At 36.2% G+C, this 20,236-nt stretch overlaps 1 protein-coding gene across 6 annotated transcripts in view; it reads right to left on the bottom strand.

Annotated features, from left to right (window-relative positions):
• The window catches only part of STAG2 (STAG2 cohesin complex component), a 77,358-nt gene that overhangs the window by 15,634 nt on the left and 41,488 nt on the right, over positions 1-20,236 (bottom strand). For all 6 annotated transcript variants that reach the window (XM_061358109.1, XM_061358105.1, XM_061358106.1 and 3 more), the window contains 18 exons: positions 18,834-18,930; positions 17,455-17,531; positions 15,849-16,053; positions 13,510-13,661; positions 11,761-11,834; positions 11,522-11,645; positions 10,579-10,677; positions 10,402-10,481; positions 9,782-9,889; positions 8,783-8,894; positions 8,059-8,176; positions 7,227-7,330; positions 6,424-6,516; positions 6,148-6,237; positions 4,933-5,136; positions 3,400-3,470; positions 2,909-2,996; positions 2,727-2,807 (listed from right to left, as the gene is read on the bottom strand). In XM_061358109.1, coding sequence (XP_061214093.1) covers positions 2,727-2,807; positions 2,909-2,996; positions 3,400-3,470; positions 4,933-5,136; positions 6,148-6,237; positions 6,424-6,516; positions 7,227-7,330; positions 8,059-8,176; positions 8,783-8,894; positions 9,782-9,889; positions 10,402-10,481; positions 10,579-10,677; positions 11,522-11,645; positions 11,761-11,834; positions 13,510-13,661; positions 15,849-16,053; positions 17,455-17,531; positions 18,834-18,930 — 1,977 coding nt within the window. The remainder of the gene's footprint in view (positions 1-2,726; positions 2,808-2,908; positions 2,997-3,399; positions 3,471-4,932; positions 5,137-6,147; positions 6,238-6,423; positions 6,517-7,226; positions 7,331-8,058; positions 8,177-8,782; positions 8,895-9,781; positions 9,890-10,401; positions 10,482-10,578; positions 10,678-11,521; positions 11,646-11,760; positions 11,835-13,509; positions 13,662-15,848; positions 16,054-17,454; positions 17,532-18,833; positions 18,931-20,236) is intronic.

Genomic DNA, 20,236 nt, shown 5'->3' with positions numbered 1-20,236 from the left:
CAAAGCATTTTCTCTTTAAAACACCCATAGTCTCAACCTAGAGGACAGATTTTAGGTAGCTGTTTGTAACTACAGTAACAAGGCTACACGGCATTATTGATTTTGTTTTGTAACTCACTGCCTGGGGATAAAGTTAAAGGTCAGATGGGACTTGGGGGTTTCTACCCCTCTTCCATTGGGAAAAAAAAAAAAAAAAAAAGGGAAGAAAATCTGTAGCTTTCTAAGTGTTGCAGTAACTTCCAGAGAAATAGATTACTGAGAAAATAAAAGTATCCAGTTGGTACAAATTCCATCCATGTGCGTGGCATAGTTGGTGGTACTCAACCACATGAAGATTTTAGCCCATGTAGAAGAGGGGAAGACCAACTGTATAACCAGCATAAGCCCAGACAAAAGAAATACCCCTGAGAAGTTTAAAAACTATCCACACTATCTAAACCAAAACAAGTCTCTTCCCTCAAGGAAGCAGGTAACACACTGGTACAACACATTATTTTTAGGAATCTCAACAGCTGTTTCTTGACTATGAGTTTAAGTATAATATGATTTTAGAACACATTCACTAACATAAAATCTTTTCTCTCAACATTTACCATTCAGATTAATTATACTGATGTAAAGAGAATTACACATAGGATTATTCTTTCCTTCATGAAGAATTAAACATTTGAATTTTAATAAAAATTGAACTATTTAGTCTCTTATTTTTGCAGCCTGTATTATGCAGCTGATTCCCTTACTTAGTGAACCTATTCAAAACCAGCACGCAGTCAGCAGTTGCCACAGCAAAAAAACCCAAACAAACAAAAAAAAAAACCCACACAAAACTTTAGGCACAGTACATTTCTGTCACTTGTTTGTGCGTTTCAACTTCTTCGCTGTTACGTTGCAACGACACCGAACGGAAGCCAATGGAACTTTTTCATGTACCTAGTCTACTTGGCAGCAATCAAGCAGTTAAATGCAATAAAACAGGCTTAACATCTGAACCACAACTATGAAAGCTTTAATTTACCCCATTTTATTATACAGGAGTGGACAACAGCCTCAATGAATAACCAGTTTCTAAGTAAGTTCTTCTCATTCCTGCTGAAATTACATTTTACCGCAAAGCAGCTAAGTTAATCTTCATCTATAACCTAACTTTCCAGTATTTAGCTCTGCTTCTGCCAGCAGGCTTGTGATAAAGGTTTAATCACTATTACAACAGACTCAGATTGATGGCTACCCTTTAAAGAATAAGCTAACAAAGCCTCCAGATGCCTTCCGGATCCTTCACTCACTTAAGTGGTTCTCAATAGTTTATGTATCAGATAAAAAATGCTAAAAGCCATTGAACACCAGATGCGTAAACTAGCTTAGCCAGCCAGCGTTGAAGACTGCAATTACTGAATCAGTAAGTCCACAATTATTTACTGAGCTAATGAATCTTAACATGATAGCTGAAAGTAGAAAGAAACACTATGATCACACAAAGGTGTTCTCTGTTATAAAAAACATTAGTACAAGTTACAAAGCATGCTTCTCCATTCCTGTAGCTACCAGAAGCGCATGCTAGCATACCCTGAAAAAAAGAATTTACACATCCTCACGTGAAGGTTTATCATAATAATGGATTATTAATTACAAATTGTAATTTGTGTATTATGAATTATTAATGCCATTAGTTCTCTTTGTTTTCTCCCTAATAAATTATGACAGATGCCTACAACTGCTTCTTCTTAAGTATGGCAATCCAAGTGTTGAAAAAACCTGAAGAATGTACTTATTTCATCTCTGACATAAAGGATGTATTATCAGTAACTCCAATAACAAAGTGCAATCCCAGCATAAGTTTCCAGTGAAAGAGCACAAAAATACACCCTTCTCACAGTACTGTAGAAGGCTTCCAAAAAAGTATTTGAATATAAGGTTTTTTTAGTTAAAGAAATCAAAATGCTTCAACACTTAAAACTCCATTCTGAACGGTCTAGCCTTTCAAAACCCGTCTTCATTAGTCTGTTCACACAGCAAACCACCTCATCGCCTTCTTCAAGCAATGCCTTCCAGTACAAGAAACCTTAATCCTTCCTCCAAGATTTTTCAAGAAGTGAAATTAGAAAGATGACATTTGCCAGAGCTTTGCCCTTCAAGGTTGCTATACATAGACACAGAACAGGCCCTCTTATTCCCTGAGAAAGTCTGAAACTGAACTTAATCTTTTCATGTCTTTAACAACACATTTAAAAGACTGATGAAGAGCTAAGTGCCACTGCAACATACTGAGCAGTAAGAATGTTACAGCAGCGTGCAAATTCTTTTATCTCACTGACTTGTCACTGATACTTTAGAGTTTGCGAAGAAATTCAAACTCACCTCTCGCAAACAGGAAGACTGACTATATACAGTGTTTCTCAGTTGGCATTCTACCCCTCCTTAGTACTGTTACTGTGCCAAACTAATAGGTATTGCATTTATTTACTACAATTACTTTAAAATTCTATCAAAATAAGAATAGTAATAATGTTTAAATAATAAAACTATAATTTAGAGAAATACTGGGTTTAAAAGTCAAGCATTCCACTACTAAAATTATGAATTCTGAAGAACTTCTTACAAAAGCAGATTAAAGCAGGCATCATTATTAAACAAAAAAAATATTAATTAATTCCATTACAGTTCCCACTTGATGACACTGCAGGTACATACAAATGTTTGTTTACTAGTACAATGGGAACAAGGCATACCTTTGTGGAACTGCTTTCAGTGACTTTTGCTAGCTGCCAAAGGATTACATAATGAGTACACTGCAGTGCATGAATAACAATCTGAAATCAAAAGAGAAAAGGTATTAGATGACAGAGGCCAATAAAAGACAACAACAAAAGCTATTTACTGTTGTACCTATAGATCACATTTAACTACAGACCTGTTCTGGCATGTCTCCATTTTCAATGCCAGTTTTCAATAACTTGTAGTTGCAGCCAAACAAGTCCCATCTTGATAGATCATGAGCACTGGGAACGTACAAAATGAAGCAAAGATGTAATTTAACTAGCACCATTTCTGCAGTTTGATGTTAACAACTACTAAAAACTTAACTGGTCTAAAATATTAAAAAACCTAAACACCCCAAAAAAAGGCTACATACAAATACCCCACTAAACCTCAACAAAACACACTCCCAACACCACAGAAAGATTATACAAAAGCAAACAATAAAACCAGATTTCACTTTGTATATACATAATCTTCACATATCCAAAACACATTATGCTCTACGCATAACTCATCATACACACTAAACGAAACAAAAAAATCCCTCGAAGTTGTATTAAAAAGTTGGTTAACAAATTAAAACCAAACACAACCATCCCCCTCCAACACCACAAACCCTGACAGATGTTTGCAGAAGCCTACTTGTGAAAAGCAGTGATTCTCTTCAGTGTTGACAAGACTTGATATGCATCATCTTCATCAGGTTCCTCCCCCTATTTAATAATCATATAGTAAGATATCCCACGCAATGAATGCTAAGCAAGCTAAGGGAACTTCAGATTGTTTTTTTTAAACAAACAAAACCAACCCCAAACAACAAACAGAAAAAACACACCCCAAATCTAACCAACAGCAAGCAGAGAGCTGCATCTGAATTATTTATCGATGACATATTTGCTTTAGAAGAGTTAAAGAGTTTGAGAGAGAAGGCAGCAGTTCATGTTTAGAAATAGCAGCATGTGGAGAAAAACACTGAAGGGGAAGGGAGGAGAAGGGGAAAAAAAAATGGAAAAAGTCTAGGATAGTGGAATACAATGTATTATGTAGGTGCTTCAATTTTCTCTGAAGAATCCAGCAGAGGCCACTGTCAGACAATGGATACTGGACTAGATGGGCCACAGGTCAGTCTTACTTTAATCACGGAAAAAAAAGCTCTTGAGAGAAATTTTCTGTCTAATTTTCCCACAAGTTTTGACAAATTTGCATTTGGAGAAAGAGTAAAAAGGAAAGTGTCCAACAAAAAAAATATATTTAAATACACAGGATACAATATTTAAGGTCACAGAAACTCCTCAGTTTAGCAGAGATGCTGCCAGCTCATCGTGCTTTACTGAGTTGCACAACCTTATCAAAGCACTGTGGATTTCAGCACTTCTACCAAAGTATTTGCTATTTCCCTTCAAGCCAACAGTCTGACATTTAATTTCCTTGCTTTAGCTCTTCTTTTTCTTACAATGAGGAAAAAAATGGACTACCAGGCACATTTCTTATATAGTGCGCACAAGTCCACAGTTTCTAGAGCAAAGTCCTAGCTCAGATCACTAAGCAAGAGGAACAGGAGCAAAGCTTGATAAAATAATCGGCGAAATGTGGAGAATGAAGTTGTCAAAAACACACTTCCCATGCTCTTTATCAGATGAGGAGGAGGAGAAACAAGTTTTGTCTGAATGTCAGAGATCCCACAATGTTAAAAAACTATCAGAAAATTCTCACTCTTCAGATTAGCACAGTGTGGGAACAAAGTGATTTTTCAGCTATTAATTGCATCTGCTTGCATCCAGAAAGAAAGGGGGAGTGCTTTTAAGAGATTTGATATTTAACAACAGCAATATGCAATCACAGGCAAGACTAGCAGCTCTAGCAGATCTGAGGAGAATCCTAGTGGAATTACAACACTGCACCTCTCATGAGCTTCAAAACTTAAAAGGTAAAAAGTTTACATAATTTCATAGTTTATCTGAAACTTTTCAAATTCCCAAAAGACACTTGTGAAAAGGAGATGAAAACTGAAAATTCACTGTTCTAATATAACAGTCAAGTTCATATAATCACAGCAATGATAGTGTTGTAGTATTCTGCCTGACAGCACAACTCTGAAAGTCAGAGGGAAGATCCCATCCCTTATGGAAGGCAGAAAAACATACTGGAAATATTTGATCTTGCACATTAAAATACCTCTTGCAGGAAGTCTTCAAGAAGTCGATTAAACTTGTCTGCCAACTCATCTATTAACTGACTTCTTGCAATGTCAACCCTGTTGAAAATTGTGAATTCTTCATTACAGAGAGCGTGGTATGTTTTTGAACAGGCTTCCAAGACATCTATATCTGTGTGCTTCTCTACGATATCCCGGATTTGTCGCAGTAAGGCATCCAAATGCTACAAGATGAGGCATGGAAAAAAAAAATTACTCGTATAGATACACACACAAACACATGTATTTTTAATAAACCTTAAGGAATTTTAAAAGATATATTCAATTTATTACTTTTGTAACTAGGATACAGTGCACAAAACACTTCTGGAAGTTCAAAGTATATTAAAACTCTATTTAGCAAAGAAATGAGTAGGAGCTTGTCAATGGCTAAAGATTTGATGCATTTTAAGAAGTCATTAAAATTTGCAATTGTCAGTGTGGTTTTATCTAACACTTGAAGTTGCAGTGACAACTGAACAACATGGACGCATTTATCTCCCACTCACACAAACATTTATGCGTGTTCTTAAAAGCTGCATAATTGAAGATTCAGTTTCGTAACATTCAAGTGTCAGCAACTAAAGTTGTTCTTACATGCCCCCCCTCAACCCGAGTTGCTCACTGCTACTCTATCACTGCTAGGCTGTGCTGTCAACTGAACATGTTATTACTTTTCTGACCCTATATTATTTCTATATAGTAATTTCCACTTGCTTCACAATGCAGCAAATCTAAGAAGGAGAAAAGGGATGCAAATAGCTTACACCAATTTCACCACCATGGCAGATAAAAGGAGAGCAGTATACATGATCTGTGATCTGGTAGTTTTCCCATGTTTCATTGCAATGAAGATGGTGATAATCAGTTTCAGTGATCAGAAAAAGAGAACTTATTAAGCTATTTCTACAACCTTTGTATGTCACGCAGCATACCTCAAAGCAACACCATAACCTCACAGTAAATGCTCTTGCATGAAGTTCATCTAACTGGCAAGATTCTCTGTTAAAATTTGCCAGAGAGTTTTCTAACAACTTAAGAGTTTTAGTATCCTTAACAACAGCAGAGTCACAGCTCTGAAGTCAAAGTCTCACACTCTCAGTAAGGGTTATGATAAATGGCAACTGAAATTCCAGTGACTAAGTCTAAATTCTGGGGTCTCTCCTTCTGTGTTGTTTTACTGACTGTTACCTTACCTTTTCTAATCGCCCTGTTGTATAGATTTCCAAATCAAAGTACTGCGGTAACTGCAGTAAGTTGGTGACTTTCTCTGCATCTACAGAATACTGTAATATTGACAAGGAAAAAAGTTGAAATTAAAGTCTTGGACAAAATAATTTGTTATAAAACAATCAAATACTAATAGAGACTAATAACAGAAAATGAAAACTTGTACAAGTCATACAGTTAATTACAAAACTACACTTGCTAAGATTTCAGTAACTGTCCATCAGCAAAAAATGGAATCATACCTTTGCTAGCAGCTGAGGAAGTGCCACTGCAAAAAGTTCAGTAATTTTTGTCCTGTCATCCAGCTGGGTTTTCTTCTCCTTTGCTGTCAGCACCTGAAATATCAATATTGTAAGGATTTTACAACTAAAAGTTCTAATGCAATATTACATTACCATTAATGAAATGACAGCTACATTGACTGTAAAATATTGGGGGAAGAGGGAGAGACACTTTATAAAAAAATAAATAAGTCATGCCCTGCCACAAAACACCACTGTAAGAAGACTGGTCTTGATAATGAAGGAGCTGCAAACCTTTCAGCTTATGGTTTTTAATGGTATTTACTCAATTCGTATGTCAAATCTGACAAGTTCTCAATCTGTTCGTAAGTAGGTTTCTTACCAAAACCTTTGAAGAGTTCCCATCCCTGCTTAATGCCCCAGTAAAGAGTGCAGCCTGAACTCTTACATGATCAGAGAGATTATGAAGTATGTTCTCTTCTCTCATTTTGATCTTTCAAATTGAAAATAGTTTTTGCTTTCTCCAAACTTTGATTTTTGTTCTCCTTTCCAACCAATATTCTTTCATTCTGTACTACCTTCAACAATAAAATCAAATGTACTCCAAACAGTACTGAGCACATGCCAAAGCCCAGAAAAAGCGGACTAGCCAGGTAGTGAGGATCTGGGGGCTGTGAAGACCAAAGCTGAATTCCTGAATTCAGTCCCTTCAGCAGGAGCTGCCTACAATGTTTTTCTTCTTCCTACACTGTCCTCACACAGCGATTCCCACATCTGTAGAAGAGTAGCTTTTTGCTCCTTACCCTTTTCCCTGTTCCTCTTCCCACAGGAGGATGACATTCAGCTGCTTGCCGAATTGTACAAAGCATTATTTCAATCAGTGCGCTTTCCTGTCTATCTGTTAAAGCTGAAATTAAAGAAACAGATGTTAATACACACCTTGTTTTTTCATTTTCCACAAGTATTAGTATCTAAGAATCAAAATGAATGGCGGTGTCTTTTTCTCCCTTTTCTTAAGGGTTAAAAATGAAGGGGGCAGGGGTTGTTATTTAGGCCACTAGCTTGTTTCTAGAAGTGGGGGTGACACGGTGGATAAAGAAGATAAGCCCCTTATAAAACAACACAAGAAAATATTTTAAATTGAGAGAATATAACTGGATGAGTCAAAGGACAGGATGGAACACATACCAAGTTTCAGAATCATTTTAGTTCCTTTTCATTTTTCTGAGGTCCGCTTACTAGGACTTATGAATTACAGAATTATGCCAGGGGGTTGAGCTGTTTTTACTGTCAAAGAAATGACAGTATTTTTCCATAGGGTAATTTTAGCACTCAATAAATGAACCAGTTTCATAAGCAACTTGGCTTCTCAAAAGCCAGAACCTGTGGAACAACAAGGCAACTGGACACTACATGCTTATTCCCCTCTCTTTTCCCTCCCCAGTGCTGCTCTGTGTCTCACTTCCATACTAGAAGTGATGTCTTTCTAGTTTGCCTTACATTCTATAGTTCGTATTTAGTGATTTATTACAGTCACGTAAAAATAGAGCATTTGGGGACTCGTAAACAACTTAATACTCCTATAAATCAAGACTAACAAACTGCAGAGCAATGAAATCTACAAAAATCTCTTACGTTCTTCTCCATTGAGAGGCTCCTCCAACAGAAGACTGTTCATACATTCCCAGTCCTTCAAGAGGTCTGTTGCACAGTCCCACATGCTGTCCACAAGATATGCAGCATGTTCATGCAACTAAAATGGGAACAGATTAATTATTATTCTTTATCAGTAATAAAGTTCATTAGAGAACTTGCCATGATACAAGGTATTTGTCTCATTTGGCTCCTGTCTGTGGCATTAAAAAAAAAGAAGAGAGAAAAATCTACCAGCTCTCTGATTCAACAGAAGCCTCTTCCTCAATTAACCTAAAAAGTTTAATCCAGACCAACTGCTACAAAGAGTCATGCCACGAGATCTGTCAGACCTTTGGGGATAGGAGGGCAGGGGTGGTGGTTGTGGGGTTGTTTTGGTTGGTTGGTTTTCCCTCCCCCCTTATACATCTCCTAAATCACAAGTTCTTTCTGCCTATGTATTAGCATGAAGAATGACAGAAGAGTATTTGTCAGAGTAGAGCTCACAGCCTGTCTCAACCCTGTGTACTGGTCAGATCCTTCAAATAAACATAACCACACTAAACAGTCTGCTGGCTCCCACGTTGCTCAAATACTAAGAAAACCAGCATGGATTCATAGTTACTAACCAACAAGTGGGGAAAAGATGAACCAGTAACAAATAACAAAAATCCAACAAACAAAACGTATACCACAAAATCAAAGACAGCCCTGAAATTCAACTTACTTCACTTTCCAAAAAGAAAAACACTAATGTCTTCACAAGATTAGCATTCGGACTTTGCCTTCCCCTCCTTTTAAGTATTCCATCGTCTTCAGGATCTCTGCGGCTGAAAAGCCTAAAAGAAAAATTTTTTCAGGACAAATTTCTTCTTCATTGCCTTTGCCAGAGTCAACTCATATCAAGATACTGTTTTTCTACAGACACACACTCAATACCTCGCTGCCTGGCTCCATGCTTTTATTTTGAAAGGAAGTAACTTGAGCCAAGTATCATTTGAACAATTTCATATATGCTGCACTGGTATTTCACTGACTGTTTTTAATGGAACGTATAATTATAACAAAATATTTTACAAACACTGGTGATAACTGCAGACTGCTTGAGGTCCCAATGCTCCTCTTTATCAGATTACGTTTTCTCAATGTCCCCCCATGAGACTTTAAAGCCACAAATAAATACTGGAAGAAGATCTGGGAAGTATTAGATGGAAACTGTATTTTGTTTAATTACACACCTGATGTGTACTGACTCTCTCCTTTTTTCAATGCTTTAAACAGAAAAATACCTTATGAACTGGTGATATGAGCCAGCTTGGGGGGCACATGACACTCAAAGTGGCAAAACACCCATTATGATGCAAGCACAAGTTTTAGTACCAAACTACAACAGCACTTTAAGATGCTTCACAGAACACAGGAAGGATGGGAAAGGAGAAGACAGGAATTGTTTTTATTATATTTCCTGTAGACGCAAGCTTTTAAAGCACAGCCTTTAAAATTATTCCTTTTCCCATTCAGAAAAACTGCAACAGTTCAAAAACTACAGTAGCATCACATATTCTGTAAGTTTTTTCTTAAGACCATTTCATTACTCAGTTTTTTCTTAAGGCCACTTCATTACTCCGTTTTCCATTTTATTAATTGAAACTAATGGAAATCATAGTATTAATGCTCACACTAAAGCCTACAGGTGCAAAAAAAATAACTAATTTCTTCATCTTACTTTTTATAAAGGAATTCCCCTGCGGCAACTGCTACTGGCCGATGAGCAGAATAAACCAGATGGTAGACATTCTCACAGTCTTCTGCAGTCAGAACTTCTTCACTACTCCTAGGGGTGGGAATGAGAAGAAGGAAAGGAAAAAAACCCAAGCTGAGTCAAAAGACTATGAACTATAACGAGGGAGATGAAAAAGAAGGACAATCTAAATCTTTTCCTTAAATTTATAATCTTAAAACCAAAACCAAGACAGCTTAATTCCAAAGTCTTCCTAAACAAAAATCACTGATAAAGTATGAGCATTTGGTAGAAGGTTATGCTCAAAAGTTCAGTTACTGTGTAATGTTCACATACATATTGTATTTCTTCAATCCATGACAGCTTCAAATTAGGGAGGCTGAATTATAAGTTGTTAGGCTTCACACTTAACTGTGGTAAGTAATAGCACTGCTCTAGCCAGATTACTTTTTGAAGTTCTTATTTGAGAGTGAGATGCAGACATTTCCCTAGATTTTGGATTATCTGAGTTCTGTCAAGCTGCTGTCCTTGCCCACAGCTATGAGAAATATTTGAACATTTTAATACTTGTTGTAGGTCAGATAAGGAGATAAACATATACTTACTGTAAAACAAGAGTGAGTAATTTTATTGCTTGGACTGCAACATCATATTCTTTGTCAAGAGTCATAGACACAATTCTATCCTAAGAACACAAAATAAAGTATTTTCAAAGAGGAAAGAAGTGTAATATCAACTTTGAAAGAATTTGTATGTACTTAAAAATATGAAGTTACACTAACCTTGAACCGACTGGTGAAGAGTTCCAATTTGGAATTAAGCTCTTTATTATAGTAAAGCCCTTGCAAAGCAGTTAGGCATTTGAGTCTTACTTCCCCTTGCTAAAATAAAATTAAGAACTGGATTAGAAGTCAAATATAGGATACAGATGTGATCTTTAAACCATACAAGTTTCTTTTGCAGTCTCAATTACTTCAAAGACTGAATGTTCTCAAGATATACTATCAGTAATCACATTAATGACACAAGAATACGTCCTTGTCTGTAACAAGACAGTGGAGAAAAAAAACCAAACAACCTCAATGTCTTACTGCAGTTAGTATCTCTGCAAGTCAAAATATACTCATTTCATTCTTTAAAGATGTACTCTAAATGTTCAAGGTATTTCTAAGTGGAATTCTGTGTGTTTCTTCCCACTTAAATTAAAACTGGCAACATTTACATCATTAATGACCATCTTATGTTAGATCAGAATTGCCAAGTAGACAGAAAGATTCCTCCTGAGGTACAATATCTGCCTTAGCAGAGCACATGTTTAAGGTATATGTACAGAAATACTTTTCAGAAGTTTGAGACACCTGACTTCACAGAGTTTCTTATCACCTCACTGCCAAAGTTCATCGGGTTTTGACACCCAAGCCAAGAAACAGCATAGCACAAGTGAACATCCCTCATTTGTTTCACTTCAAATTCATAGCTTGAAGCCTCCAGTGCAGGAACTGCAACATGCTGACTCAACAATGAATTGAGCATTTCCTAAACCGTAGCTGTTGACCACTCCAAGCAGAGAATAAGTTCTAGCTGGTAAGAAACACCTTGAGACACCCATGTCAGTAAAGACTGATCAGAACAGTTAAAAGATCAGAACCCAGTCTGGCAAGATCAGCAACCAACAACACATGGAGCTATCCCTCACGACTGTTCCTTTTCCTCAAGGCAGCTTACCTTATCATGCATAGTCCACCCTACATATTTTAAGTAGCTGTCATTTAGAAAGGCATCACTGTACATCTTCATCCATATTCCAATCTCTTCAATGCAGATAGCTCTTATTTCAGCAATTGCATCTCTGTTAGAGGTAAGCAGGGCAATAGGATCAAATGGATGAATAATTAGAAATAACTTGTAACCAGATTCCAAACTAAATGAATGAAGTTACAAATTACTTAGTAAGAAAAACTTACCGGTATCTATGCACAAAAACACCTTTAAATATTGCATTCATCATGTTTTCTATTTCATCTTGATTTTCCTGAAGCTGAAAGAATGAACAAAGGTCATAAAACAGTGAGCAGCACTTCTACATTCAGATCAGATGGTGCTGATAAGGCAAACTAAGTTAACATTTGCCAGTATGACCATTAAATCTTTTCATGAAATATTCATAAATCTGTTTTACAGTACAACATGCTATTATTTAAGGAGTTGTACCTATCACAGCATACAAATTTTAGGGATTTTGACCACTGGAAAACTGTTCTTCAACTGTAACAAAGGCATCTTGGGCTTTTGCAAGCTCCTTCTTAAGCTATTTGTAAGAAAAATGGACTTAATTTTCTAGGATGTTTTTAAGCCAAACATGCAGCCCAATTTTTAATATATTGGCTATGTTTTGATGGACATGTCATTATTAGAACAATACCCAAATCATGGGAACTGCATTACAAGGAGTCTTTTCTGTATGCTAAAGAATTTGTAATTTAGATCATTTACTCTGTCTTAATTAAAGAGGGGAAAAAATGCAGAAACTGAGGAAAGTGTTGCCAAAAAAAATCATTCAAGAATTTGAATCTGAAAAATAATAACGGAGCAGACAAATCCAGCCTCTGAATAACAAGAAAAAAGACATACAAAAGAGTCAAGAAGTAATATATGCAGTGTATTAATACAGAAAAAATTGTACTTGCTTTCAAAACATAAGACAGGGGGTGCACATATGCAGGGGAATAGACAGAAAATGCAAAGAACCTTGCCTACAGAAGCCGATATCCTAAAAGCCAATAGTAAGCACAACTGAGACTGGTGAAAGTTTTAATTCTCACATCACTGCATTTTGTGATGTATCTGTGTATTGCTTATAAAAGGACTGGTTCTGTACCCCCATCTGGAATAACTACATTTAAGGGATTTAGAGTGTTTAAGGGATCAGTCTCAAACTGCAAGGCATTTGTGAGATAAACTAACAACTTTGCCTTCTGTACATCTGAACTGTCAATGAAGTACAGATCTTAACAGCACAGAAGTTGAAGAGCAAAGGTGAGACATTTCCTTTGATCATGAGGTTATTTCTAATGTCTAAAAACACCCTACCCACTGAACAAAAAACACATACCAAAACACCAATTCCCCCAAAATAAAAAACCCTTAACCCTGAATGAATAAGGGCTTTAAAGAAGACAGCTCTGTCAGCAATGAATCAGCAAGTCCCTTTTACACAAAAAGAAAGCAAGCACAAGTAGACTGCATTTTCAATCTTCATCATGATTTCTGTAAAAGAAAAAACCTTACCTAAAGCCTTTCAACACACTCTCTGCTGAGACTGGTATTGACATCATAAAATACTATTTTGCTCCAACACCATGGGCTGGCTCTCTACATGCCAAAACCAGTCAATTGTAGGATAATTTTTCTTACATATTTGAGCTCAGTTTAGGAAACTGGTGAAGAAATACGATAAAAGAAAGTATTTCTTACTGACTGCAGTCTCTCCTGTTGACTAAGACTGCACTATCTGAATTTAAGTCTACATTTATCTCTTTTTACAGAAAACTAGGTGATGAGAAGCACTTTTGAAGTTTTTCAGATATTAAACATGAACAACTTAAAGAATGAAACACAGGGGACTAATAACTACCTCTATAAAGATAACAGAGAACAGGACTGTTATTTATCAACACTCATCCTACGCACACCAGCTAGTCAGTTGCACTAACCTCCTTTCTCTTCTGTAGTAGGAGTTCCAGCCTATCATTGGCTCGTTTCCCAATTATTTTATTTCTTTCTGCTTCATACTGCCGTTGTGTATTGTCCATGTTAATACTAAGATTTAATGCCACATTCACTAAAGCAGTCATCAGCTTCATGGCTACAAAAAAAACGGTGAAAAGAATAAGGATTATGGTTACCTGAGCTAGGAAAAGCAATGAACAAGAATACTGACATGCTTCTCCTGGCAACCCTTTCTGGATTTATGAAAACATATTCAGTGTAAATTTCTTGATATGCAAATTCCAAGTTTTCCTAAGTACACCATCATTAGTTATGAACACAATAAATAAAAGACTGACATTTTGTTAATTTTCTTCTGTCAATTTGATACTATAAGCACTACAGTTGAATTAAGATGTAGGATATGACAGGATATGTTTCCCCCAAAACATGCAGGCAGAATCCAAGATTTACAAACATATCCCAAGAAAGATTAAAGTTTTCATGGTTAAAATCAGTTGGTTTTCTCAAATCATCCAACCTCAAACACGTAAGTTTCTTTGTTCAAAAGCAAATGCCTTGGACAACCAATGCTACTATTTCTCCCTCAATTTAATTATAATAAGGGGCAGCTTTCTTCAACCGCAGGAGTGGAGAAAGGACATTAGAGAGTTAGAAGCCAGAGAATTGCAACTGTAAGATGCAAGACATTTGCGTGAGATTTTTTTGCAAGCTATTATTTCCAAATCAACCCCTTTAAAAAGGGTGCAGACAAATGTGCCTATTCCAGAAACAAGTGAGTGGTCAACAGCATACTTGCTTTTCTTTTGAACTTTTGTAGCACTGGCATAAACAGACTTATATTGGCAAAGCATACACAGAACATCATTAAGAGTGTATCACTAGCAAAATTTGATGAGTAAGGCATAAAGACATGCAGATATATCGAACTATCATCACACATCATCATCTCCAAGGATATCAAGATGAAAAGAACAAGTCTGAGCTAACTCCAGAAGCCAAAATTATGGTGCGTAACAGTAAATATGGATACAAGGATTTTGCTGGCTGCCTCCACCCCATACAGAATCACAATCTTTAAGAATACAACCTGTAATCTCATATGAAATGCCAAGTAATTACATAAAATCAACAGAATCCATTACTGACGTGAACAAACAGACTACTGATAAAGTATTTCATGTGAGAGAAATCAACATGGAACTGGGCAATTTTTATTCAGGCCCAACTCGGAGTTTAGAAAGTAGTAAAAACTTGGGGTTTAAGAACTAAAATTTGTATTCATTATATGGTACAACGGTTAAATTGATGATACAGCAGTACATCCACCTCACTCCATAATAGACACCATATGCTAATATATATTCAAGAGAGATGATCGATGAAATAGAAAACTGATCACATAGAAAGGACTGAAGCTAGCTGTAAATCCGCCAGTTCCAGTGGAGCTTACCAGAAATTCTTCCAGTGAGGCAAAAGGCTCAGTTTCCTGTACAGTCTAAATTCACCTTGCTCACACTAGAATTGCTATCATAAGCCTCACGTAAGTGGACTGATGCACAATGCCATCTGAGACCCTCCATTAATCAGTGCTGGTTTAGGACTTTCTTAACAAAGCAGCTTATCCTTTGTCCATATAAGGGTTTATTTCTCTTAATAACACTCCATACTTAACCCAAAAGGGATTTCTTTGTAATTTAACAAATGGGCGGTATGGGAGAGAGGGGAAGGGAACCTTACTTACCTACTTCTATTACTTAAAGCCATACAGAAATTCAGTGACTGTATCACTGATGAAGCATTCTTTAAAATTATTTCTAATGCAATAAATGGAGGTGCTATTTTCAATTACATTGTGTCGTGGCCTCTATACAGCACAATTTAAATTCATGGTAAAAACCGCATCCAATATGATAATACAACTCCCATTCTACTTAATGCAAGGCGTAAACAGGTTCAACTGCATTTGAGGTTAAAAAGATACTTACACTGTTGTTATAACCAAAGACAAACTTGCAGAATCAACTGAAAAGTTTCTTCCTATTTACTTTCTCTACTAGAGTAAAGGCTAACAAACATTAAGTACCAGGTAGCTCATAAAGAATGCTTTATAATAATGCTATGGGTTTTAGTCATGAAAAACCTATGAAGACAAAGTTAAGAAAGCTGTACCAAAACAAGCTGCATTCGAAGAAAACTGTATCACACAATAAAATGCAAGTTGAATGCCAAATATCAAAAAGTTCAACCAAAACAGTTCTTTCCTGTGCAACACAAAACATACCACAAAAGCAATACAACACACAAGAAATAACGCACTGACCTGCCAGTGTGCTAGTGTGCCGAAATGCTCTGACTTGTGAGTCTGACAGCCCCGTAAGCAGTGAAATGACAGTATCCATCATATATTCATCATATATGATGCTATATTGACATTGTCGGACGAGTACTCCAATAAACTCACAAAAACTGGATTTGAACTTCTTCCACTGGGGACCAGCCATAGTTAGCGGGTAATCTCCACTGTCCTATTAAAAAACAAAAAGGGAAACAGGAAATCTTCAGATATCTTAAAAGTTATTTTATTAAATAAAGATTAAAAAGAGATGGTGACAACTTTAAAGCCAAGATCTCTGATGCCATTAAAAAAAGATGTATCAGAAGAAAGTGATTCTACAAATATGCATCTACTTTGCAGCTCAGGTTTGTTGTACACAGAGACAACATTCTGCAAGTCCTACCATGAAAACCAAACATAACCACATATCCCGAAATCACTATTACTGTCTTCTTTCTGTCCTACTCCTTAAAAAAAAAATAAATAAATAAATAAATGTAAAACTAAAGTAAATCACACCCCTTACAAATCTGCTTCAGGTTATACTAGAACAAAAGAACCACCACACGAACAGTTAGTTGTTACGTTTAGGAACACTCAGCTCCTAACCAAGTTTACATAATAATAAAGGACCATAATAAAGCTTACAGGGAGATGCATATGTATCAGACTGAAAATTCCTGAAGTCACAAAATGACCTACTGTAAGAGCTTGGATATAACAAATGCGTGTTCTTCTCCCAGTCTGGGAACCTTTACAAGTAATAGTAAAAATGACAGGGAGGAAAAAAAACTCAACCAGTTGTATCAGTACCGAACAGCTTCTTTAAGAGGCTAAACAACATTACAGATTGAAAAATGAAGGAAGTATCCATGAAAAGGGATTAGAAATCCAAGAGCTGTTCATTAGAATTCTGCTATAACAAAGACTAAGCGTAACAAAGTGATAAAAAAAAAACCTGAACAAACACTCCTGGCTGAAGCTTTATACATTTCATACAATATTACCTTATGTAATGAAATCTATTTATGCATTGAGATATTTCTAAGTAATGCTAAAATCCTTTTAAACAAAAGTATATTACATTTTCTCCACTGAAAATTTTCTACTCATGGTGTGGATGTGGATTATTCCCGTATTAGAGAAATTTAGGGACAAGGTTTTAAAGCTAGTCTTCAACTGCAAAATAATCAAATTCAAATCCCAAGTTGCAGATTAACGAATTCATGGAAATAAATTTCACAATCATTTTTAAAAGTTAAAGAAGACTTAAGAGGCCTTAGCAGGTACAGAGAAGCATCCCACACAGCTCCACAGTAGTCAGAGTTCCCACCATTCAAAAACTAAAGGTCGATATTGATTTCTTAAACCATTAATTAAAACAAGTGATTCGCATGCAGTGCTTTACTTCCTAGTCTTACAAATTCAGGGAGATGTTATGAGTCTTACAATAAGGGAGATGAAGATTTTCATTGGTAAGAGATCTGGTGTTTCTGCAGCTGACTTTATCCTTGAAAGAAACCTGCAGCAACATGATCCAGTAAGATTATTAACAGGTAAAATGAAAGAATTAAACAGTTCATTAAATTACCTCATCAAATTCTTCAGTCATTTTTCGGATTATTTCAGAATTCTGCATATGTCGAAACATCTCTGCTGTAACAACTCCTACAATATAAATATAACATTATTAGCACTGTTAATATGAAAGAGGCAGATGGGAGATGACAGGACTCCTGCTAAAATGTAAAAACTATCAATCTTCATCTTACCTACAGAAAAAAAAACCCTATGTATAATAAGTTACCCATTTTCTGTTTTATTGTTCATACACAGCAAGCACTTGGCACCAATACTACATACATTTTGGTGTGTGTGCATGTATATATATATATATATGGGGTTTATTATCTTTTTTGAGAAGTGTTTTTGTGTGTGTGCAAACACACACATCTAGAATTTACTCATTCACTCATATCCAGAAATCAAGGATACTTGTGCCAGACCACTTCATCAGTCCAGAGACTACACTAATCTGAAATGACCTTTCCAGATTCAAGACTCTAAATAGTGTAAGACAATTATGAACGGTTCTGTTGCTACTGATTATCTTCTGCACTGTAATAAACACAGTGATTTCACACAATTTCTGTCTTAGCCTCAAATTGTTGAGAGTGTGAACGGAGTTATAAAAAACAAATAGATCTCCTCAAGTTTATTGCCACTACACTGCAAAATTCATGACAAGGACCATCTCAGAAAGCATAACAGATTCTGCAGTTTTATCTGGCAACAATAATCGAAAGGTCACTGCTCTTGAAAGCATGGATAACCTCCGAGGAATGCTACTAGCTTTCTGGAGATTTATGCATGTTAGAAGTTTATCAGGACAGAGAAATGCTCAAGCAGAAAAATTACATCCAGTTCTACTCTGTCAAGTGCAGTGACACACTGCAGGGAAAGGAGAAAAAAAAATGGAGGACATGAAAACAAGCAAAGAAAACCAGAAAACAAAGATGAAAACAAAATATGGGAATACAATCTTACTGTAGACAGACCACCTTGAAGCTGCCCACAGTATCTTTTAAACCGAGCATCTTTACAAAGGCTATGAAACAATCAAAGCACTCAATGGTAAGAAGCAAACAAATCCAAACTAGAATACCAAGACTGAACAAGTTGAACTATCAATGTTGAGAGCACCATTGTTTTCTGAAATAACTGCAGGAGCAGAGAAAGATAAGTACCAACTGCATTTTCTCTGGTGTGAATACAAAAGGCTTAATCCGCATTTTAAAATACAGTATGTAATTTCTAAGATCCCTGCCCCCACCTTCAGAAACCCTAGCTTTACCTACAAGAATAGTGTAAACTAGCTGCAGGAATGGAGCAGCTGCAGTATAAAAGCAAAGAATGAGAATTGTACTATATTACTCTTTAAAAGGATGAGTAAACATTTCCATATCTTACCTTTGCAGCCTGAACACTGAATAAAGAAGTTAATGAGATCAAGAAGTGCTATATCTCTGTCATGTTTGTAGGACTCTATCCAGTCATCCACTACAGACTGAAAAGAAACAAATATAAAGGGTCATTTTAGTTTTCACAAATTGAAGGATGTTATTTAACTGCTTTGCAGTGATTTTTCTTCCTTCCACAAATAACTTGAGCTCTGGATTTTTTTTATTAGTACAGAAAAAAATGCTTGAATAATCCTTTACTGACATAATATCAGTTTTCAAGAAAAGAAAACATCTATAAATATTTTTTTTGAAGAATGTACAAATAATTGCAGTATTTTGCAGAAGCAGTTTTTCTCTCCCCCTCCATCCCTTCCCCTGCCTAGTGACACTTCTTTAAGGATACTATTCTAGGTGTTCAGTTCCAACAGCTACAACTCTCTACACTCCTCAAGAATTTGCCCCTTTGATGAACTATGCTCCATACACACAGCACGATGAACAGCACTGCCCTACGCTGCACAGACATTAGCTACTCTATATTCACTAAACAGAACAGGAATAAGAGCATTAAAGGGAAGCAAATTAATAGGCAACCTATGATTTTAACCTATGGTTTTAAGAAAACAGAATTTATATGCAATTATGTTTAAATGATCCATGTGTGCAGTACAAACTGTCTACTGCAGAAGTCATAAAAACATACATCATACAATTAATTTATTAACACAGGCACTAAAGATTCACTTTTGTATCAAGCCCTCAGTTCAAGGGTTTTAGTATGTTGATACCCTGGCCTTAAAATCTAGGCATTTTAAATAGAGACGAGGGAATAGTTCAGAACCTCCTTAAGACAACAGGAGTACACAGCACCTCTAATGCTTCCTGTCTGTACTCTTCTCACTGCTTACTCTCACATGCATCAATGCTGTGAGGACAAGTAAAAGTAACTGCCATGAAGAAAAACTTCTGAACACAGATACAGCTAAATTCCTCTTCCCTAAAGTTAAGACTGTTTATAGTATGATGCACAACTTTCGTCAGCAACACAGAAAGAATGAAAAACTTGAAGTGGAATTATCACAGTGTTCCCTGTAGGAACAGAACCTACAAACTAGTACTGATTTGAATGGTCTGTGGGGAGGAGGGAAAACAATTTAGGAAGTATCTTAAATTAGGCTTATAAAGGTCGCTGTGCAGAACAGGATAATGTGAGATATCCCAGGCAGCCTTGTTTTAAGAATTTATTTACTTTGAAGAACCTCCAGCAAAACAGTAGTTTCCCAAAACACTTTGTCTCCATGGCTGAACCATCTGGTTTTGCAAGAGAATAGACACTTATTCACAGGAAGGTATGGAACTGAAAATAAGTATTATTATCGCAATCTTTTTAGGCAAGCAATGCTGCGGGCC

The sequence above is a fragment of the Neopsephotus bourkii genome, unplaced genomic scaffold, assembly GCF_033783945.1.
Source record: "Neopsephotus bourkii isolate Nb327-2 ecotype Australia unplaced genomic scaffold, CSIRO-AGI_Nbou_v1 NB_936, whole genome shotgun sequence".
Classification (NCBI taxonomy): domain Eukaryota; kingdom Metazoa; phylum Chordata; class Aves; order Psittaciformes; family Psittacidae; genus Neopsephotus; species Neopsephotus bourkii.
This window is presented reverse-complemented; position numbering and strand designations above follow the sequence as displayed.